General features: G+C 38.2%; 1 protein-coding gene across 1 annotated transcript in view; it reads right to left on the bottom strand.

The window, feature by feature from the left end:
• Nucleotides 1-1,356: 1,356 nt before the first annotated feature.
• HSDL2 (hydroxysteroid dehydrogenase like 2) overlaps nucleotides 1,357-7,244 on the bottom strand; it is a 63,885-nt gene continuing 57,997 nt past the window's right edge. The window contains exon 11 of the mRNA XM_021691508.1: nucleotides 1,357-2,087. Coding sequence (XP_021547183.1) covers nucleotides 1,975-2,087 — 113 coding nt within the window. The 3' untranslated portion in view covers nucleotides 1,357-1,974. The remainder of the gene's footprint in view (nucleotides 2,088-7,244) is intronic.

The following is a 7,244-nucleotide window of genomic DNA, read 5'->3' as shown; positions in this document are numbered from 1 at the left end:
GAGGTTTATTTAAGAGGCACTATATAAGAGGATTTGTTGAAATACTGGATTACTAGCAACAAACCATCTTAAAAATAATGTCTAAATAACTTCACTCAATCATTAATTAAAGACCCATGGCCTTGATTTACCTCCATACCATTTAATTTCAGAAATGGGCTCAATTGGCTGCTGGACAACACACAAAATGGCCATCCAAAACTTCTGGGAGGTTCTACAACTTCAGTGCAATTAATGGGCAAGATCCATGGAAAGGGAACATGTGAATTCATTAAGGTATCAGGGGGATGTTGCAAGAGAAGGCTTCAGGAATCTAGGTGTGGCTATCTTTATTTCTGATAGGATACTGCAAATTGTTTGGTACTCCTTAGTAATAATGAGCACAAAGGGGCTGCAGAGGACCTAATGCAACTCCCTCACTTATAGATGTGGAAACCAGGGTCCTGTGAAAATATTTTTTCCCGATATCCCAAAGCCTCTTAGTAAGCCAGTTCATATTTTAGTGATTAGAACCCAGAATTCCTGTCTCACCATATTTTCTTTTTATTTTCCCAAAGCTTTGAGACCATTTGGAAAATGCAAAGAGAGAAGCCTTTAATAACCTTCAGTAGAAAACGAGCCGGCTGGCAACACCTGACCAGGATCTTCACATAGCTAGGAATGACTGGCAGATGCAAAGGGAGTTGTGAGGCTGCCATCCCAAAGGCAATCCATCTGGGCTTCCTGGATGGGGAGGTAAGGTCTTCAGGTTCTATTCAAGGCTAATGTCCTGGGAGGTTTTTGCTGGATAGGGATTTTGTTAATTTTCCCATTTTCTGATCCTGTTTCCTCATTTGTAAAATAGACATTAAATGCTTCTAACATTACAATTCTAGGAAATGTCAGAATTAAGCACAGTAATATTACAGAACGGAAGATAAGTAAAAGAATTATACTGAACAAGTATTTTTAACTGATTAAAGTGAAAGGAAAGGACTTTTTTTTAAACCTTAGCTGGGGTGCTAAACCAACAGATATCTTCCAGTTCTGAAGAACAGGAGTCTTGGTAGATGTGATTTCTTCTGAGGCCTGCTGGTCCTCACATGGTCATTCCTTTGTGTGTGCATCCCTGGTCTTTTATCTCCAAATTTCCTCTTCTTAAAAGGACCCCAGTCAGACTGGATTAGAACCCACCCTAAAAGCCTCATTTTAACTTAATCACTTCTTTCAACGTCGGGGGGGGACTTCTGTGTGTGCGTGTGTGTGCATGTGTGTTAGGATTTCAACAAATGAGCTTGGGAGGTTTACAATTCAGCACTAAACAACCATCTATTCTGATGTTCTCTTTTTACAACACTGTGACCAAGTGCATACTTCTGGGGAGAAATTATTTTATTTTAAGATATTTTTACACATTTAAAAGAGGATACATATTGAATTACATTAGCGAAATTACATTAATAATAGGTAACTTATACCTGGAAAGCTAGTTAGAATGAAAAACTGTTTTTGTTTCATTAGTCTTCACTATTTATTAGTTTATGTGATTTCTGCAAAAATGCATTATAGAAGATCTTCCTTAAAACAAGTATATGAAAATCTAAAATATCATTAATATTTCATTAGCATACAATCCCAAACTGAAAAATTTAAAACAGATTAATCTCCTTTTATATGGGAAGTACTGAAAAGAGCTAACTTTACTGCTTGAACCTGATCATACCTTTCCCACAATGAATGAAATCTAGCTCTCAGAGGGCAACACTCAGAAAATTCCATAGGCAGACTGTCTTAGAATTCCACTTAATGAAGCTTATGTTTAATTAGCTAGCCGTTTAAATTACAATTTCAAGTCTTACAGATACAGAAATTCTGTTTTTTCCAAAACAAATTTGCATATCCTTATAATACGAAAGGGAAGAAAACAAACAGATTTTAACTGTTGATCCCTTTTACTTTTTGAGCTTAGTGATTGACATTTTTTTTTCTTTTCCTTCATAACTTGGCATTCATCTGATTCATTAGCTTCTCCAATCTGATTGCTAGGGTCATGTTTCCTTTAATCTTCAATTTTCCTGACATGAATGCCATTGTTGGTTTTAGTTTCCCTAAAATGAGAAAATGAGGGAAGGAAAAGCATCCATTAGTGCCCTTAAGGAGATACCACTTCAAGAACATGCATTATAAAAAGAATCTTCTTTAGTTCTATAAACCTCTGAAGCACACAAATTTCTATTCCATAATTTTTTTTATCAGTATCTTGGGAATCCCAATTCCTTGACTTAGATATTAACAATATCTTATAATATGAGAGATAATGTAAAAACAATCAGCGAAAGATTATACCAAAAAGCTGAAGATGCAACATTTATATACTAGTTACAACGCATTAAAGGATACATGGCCCTCAGATGAATTGTAGTAAACAAATACTATTTTAGTTAATTTTCCAATCTATTATAGTTCATTAAACTTTTAACATTTCAGGTTTAGATTCAAAAAATCAAATGGTATAAATGCATATAATATTCTTAAGAAATTATCATTAAAAACATAGTGTACAGACAACAAAAGTATGTGCTAGCAGTATTTTAACCACAGAAATGCCAGGATGGAAAACATGAGCATTACAACAGAATTGTAGTTATTAACAACATAAAAGAAACAGAAGCTCCATGGAGGGAGGAAACTTTATTTGCTACTCTTATTCCAGTGTTAGTACAGGATCAGGCACACGGTGGAATTAATGAGGAAACCGAGGCTCAGAGAGGATTCTGACTCACTCAATGTCACACAGCTTGTATATGACACAGTACAATTCAAAGCCAGGTGTTTCTGATTTTTTTTTTTTTTAAGATTTTATTTATTTGAGAGAGAGAGAACACACACATGTGAACAGGGGAAGGGGCAGTGGGTAAAGGAGAAGGAAAGAATCTCCAGCAAACTCTGTGCTAAGCACAGAGCCGGATGTGGGGCTCAATCCCATGACCCTGAGCAGAAATCAAGGCTCAGTTGTTAAGCATCTGCCTTCGGCTCAGGTTATGGTCCCAGGGTCCTGGTATTGAGCCCCGCATCGGGCTCCCTGCTCAATGGGAAGCCTGCTTCTCCCTCCCCCTCTCCCCCTGCTTGTGTTCCCTCTCTCCCTGTGTTTCTTTCTGTCAAATAAATAAATAAAATCTTAAAAAAAAAAAAAAAAAAGAGTTGGACACTTAACCGACTGAGCCACCCAGGTGCCCCTGACTCTTATTTATAGTTTTCTGAGCTATATGATGCCAATTTATCTGTAGATCATCTCTCCAGCAGGCACAATATGTGTCTGGTGCATCAGTAAACTTCTACTGAGCCACACGCAGATGGGCTCTTTGTAGAAAAAAAAAATGTGTGGGTTAATGTATTTATATGTGTTGAGATATTAAATACATTTAAATTCTTCTATGTAGGGGTTGTACAAAGCACTATAGATTGCTTAGGGACAGAAAGAATCAAGTCCAATTCTTTAATGAATAAATAGCTGCGCATTATTCTATGGAAATGTGATGTTAAAATACCTAAATTTACAAATAATAAACTAAGGGATAGTTTTGATTTACATAGAAGATACCGGAAAATCTTTGTTCTTTAAAGGAATAGAACAGGGCGCCTGGGTGGCTCAGCTGGTTAAGTGATTGCCTTCAGCTCAGGTCATGATTCTGGAGTCCCGGAATGGAGTCCCGTAATGGAGTCCCATAATGGGCTCCCTGCTCAGTGGGGAGTCTGCTTCTCCCTCTGACCCTCCTCCCTTTCATGTGCTCTCTTTCTCTCTCTCTCATTCTCTCTTAAATAAATAAATAAAGTCTTAAAAAAAATAATAAAGGAACAGAACAGCTCCTCCAGAAACAAAAATACTGACATCTGGGTGCCCTCCTGCTGAAAAACTGGCTCCCTGTTCTGTCACCCTACAGTGAAACCCACCAGTCCATAAGCCTTGCTCACACATACACAGCTTCCACTAGCTTTATGGAGCCCTGCCTATAAAGACAAATGGACATCAAATGGAGACAAAAACAAAAAACAAAAACAGATAAAAGCCATTTGGCAGGCACTGAAGAAAGCTAAAACAAAGTAAACAAACAAAAAATTCCACAGTTCATGTCCGTATCGATAAGAGAAGATACAGCAGCAATGTATCAAGAACAGTATGCTGGAGAAAGGGGAAGAAGAGAAGCACAGGTAAGAGGGAGAAATAGAGGAGACACTTAAAGGGGTATGGGAGGAGAATGAGAGGAAGGGAAAGAAGCAGTAGGAGAAGGCAAATGGAATGGGATCCAGTGAGTGGAAAGGGGGCAATAAGAGAAGAAGAAACAGTGACCACAATGGTGAACTCCTAGAAATTAAAAATTTGAGAGATAATATTAAAATACAAAAGGCAAGAGGCACTTGCAGATCTTCTGGTCACAGAAGTCAATCTTCTTCATTGCTACCATCCCCCCACTACTGCAAAAGTCTCTCTCCATGCACCCCCCCCCATAATACTCTTTACAAATAAAGTTTCTCCTTACTATATAAAAAAAAAGATAGTAAGTAGAAATAAGGTGAATCAATCTCCCCAAAAGTAAAAAAGTCATATAAAAACATGTGCAATAGGAGAAAGAGATGGTCAAAGATTGAATCAAAGATCGAATGTTTTCTCCAGAAAGTGAGAACTGAGAGAACTATCAAAGAAATAATATAAGATACATTCCCAAGGAGTCCATCAAACACCCAGGAAAATGAAAGAATAAAGACCACACTACCTTGCATCATCATGAAATTTCAAACCACTATAGAGAAAGAGAGCATTCTGATTCCAAAGCTTCTGGAAAGAAGAGAGGGTAGACACAAAAGATTAAGAAAAACAATAGTATCAAATTCTCAATGGTAATCTTAGAAGATGGAGCAATGGCTTCATTATTTTTTTTTTAAGATTCTATTTATTTGTTTATTTGAGAGAGAGAGCATGTGAGCAGGGGAAGGGGCAGAGGGGAAGAAACTCCAGAAGACTCCACGCTGAGTGTGGAGACCAATGCAGGGCTCGATCCCACAACCCTGAGATCATGACCTGAGCCGAAATCAAGAGTCAGGCGCTTAACTGACTGAACGACCCAGGCGCCCCTTGGCTTCACAATTCTGAAGAAAAATGAGTTTCAACCCAGAAAGCTCTACCCAGCCAAGCAGTGTGCTGGCAGAATACAAGTAGTCTGAGATACTAAAAAAATACTATCTCTTATAAATCTCCTTTCTCATGAAGCTACTGGAGAATGTGTGCCGCCAAAAGAGGATGTAAACCAAGAAAGAACATGGGACACAGGAAATAAAGAGATTCAGTGCAGGAGAGAGTTAAAAATTTCTAGGATCACAGTTGTGTAGCAGGCTTAATAAGCCTATCTATCTATTATAACAAGACAAAGGGCTCCAGGAAAAAAGCAGACCGACAGGTAATCTGACACATTTGGCAGTGGAAAATTGTATCAAAAGCTTGTGGGAAGAGCATAGGAAGATTCTGCTTAGTTTCTTTATACCTATTTTAGTGGGGGGGAAAATAGGACAATTATTTATATCCAGGAAGAAGAAAAGTCCTCTGAGAGGAAACATAATAATAGTATACTATTTGACTCAGCAGCAAACTACACCAGAATCATAATTATTTAAACACAGAGTACTGATTTAGGCAAAAATGATAATATAATTATATTGGGGGGATAGGTAAGGGGGAGGTAAAGCAAAATCAAGGTGCTGTAAGAGAACTTAAATCTCACCTACCAGTCTTTAGATTAGTGAATCTAAACAAAACAGTGCTTAAGTATACATCTAACATTGAGAAATGTGATCATATTGAAAAAGGCGGAGTTACAGAATGAAAGAGACACCAGAAAGACCTGAAGGTGATCACCTCTGTGCAGTGGAAGCAGGAAAGGCCAAAGAACACCCCTTTTTTTTTTTTTTTAATTTTTTTTATTTATTTGCGAGAGAGAGAATGAGAGACAGAGAGCATGAGAGGGAGGAGGGTCAGAGGGAGAAGCAGACTCCCTGCCGAGCAGGGAGCCCGATGCGGGACTCGATCCCGGGACTCCAGGATCATGACCTGAGCCGAAGGCAGTCGCTTAACCGACTGAGCCACCTAGGCGCCCCACACTTTTTTTTTTTTTTTTAAGATTTATTTATTTATTTGACAGAGAGAGACAGAGCGAGAGAGGGAACACAAGCAGGGGGAGTGGGAGAGGGAGAAGCAGGCTTCCCGCCGAGCAGGGAGCCCGATGCGGGGCTCGGTCCCAGGACCCCGGGACCATGACCTGAGCCGAAGGCAGATGCTTAACAACTGAGCCACCCAGGCGCCCCCAAAGAACACCTTTTAAAAATATATACTTTGGGGAACTTGGCTGGCTCAGTTGGTGGAGCGTGTAACTCTTGATCTTGGGGTCATGCGTTCAAACCCCATGTTGGGTATAGAGATTACTTTAAAAACTTTTTAATAAAATAAAAATAGGTACTTTAAAAACTGAGGTGAAATTCACATGACATAAAATTAACCATTTTAAAGTGAACAATTCAGTAGCGTTTAAGTACAGTCACAAGGTCGTACAACCACCACCTCTATCTAGTCCCAAAACATTTCCATCCCCCCAAAAGGAAACCCTGTACCCACTATGCATTAACAGTTCTCCTCCTTCTAGACCCTGGCAACCACCAATCAGCTTTCTGTCTCTATGAATTTACCTATTCTAGTGTTTCATATGAAAGGATTCATACAATATGTGATCTTTTGTCAGGCTTTTATCGCTTATTAAGTTTTCAAGGTTCATCCATATCGTATGATGAATCAGTACTTCATTTCTTTTTATGGCTGAATAATATTTCATTACACACACAGACACACACAAATAATTTGTTTATTGATTCATCTGTTGATGACCACCTGGGTTGTTTCCAACTTTTGGCTACTGTGAATAGTGCTGCTATGAACATATATATATATATATATACATATATATATATATATATATATATATACATATTTGAGAATTTTCTTTTGAATATGGGAGTGGAAATGCTGGGTCATATGGTAATTCTAAATTAACTTTACCTATATATTTTATGGGTTTAACAAACCCAAACATCTATGGTCAACTGATCTTTAACAAGGTTGCCAAGACCATTCAATGGGAAAAGAATAATCTATTTAACAAATGGTGCTGGGATAACTGGATATCCACATGCAAACAAATGAAGTTGGGCTTCTACTTCACACC

This window comes from Neomonachus schauinslandi, chromosome 13, assembly GCF_002201575.2.
Source record: "Neomonachus schauinslandi chromosome 13, ASM220157v2, whole genome shotgun sequence".
In the NCBI taxonomy this organism is placed as follows: Eukaryota; Metazoa; Chordata; class Mammalia; order Carnivora; family Phocidae; genus Neomonachus; species Neomonachus schauinslandi.
This window is presented reverse-complemented; position numbering and strand designations above follow the sequence as displayed.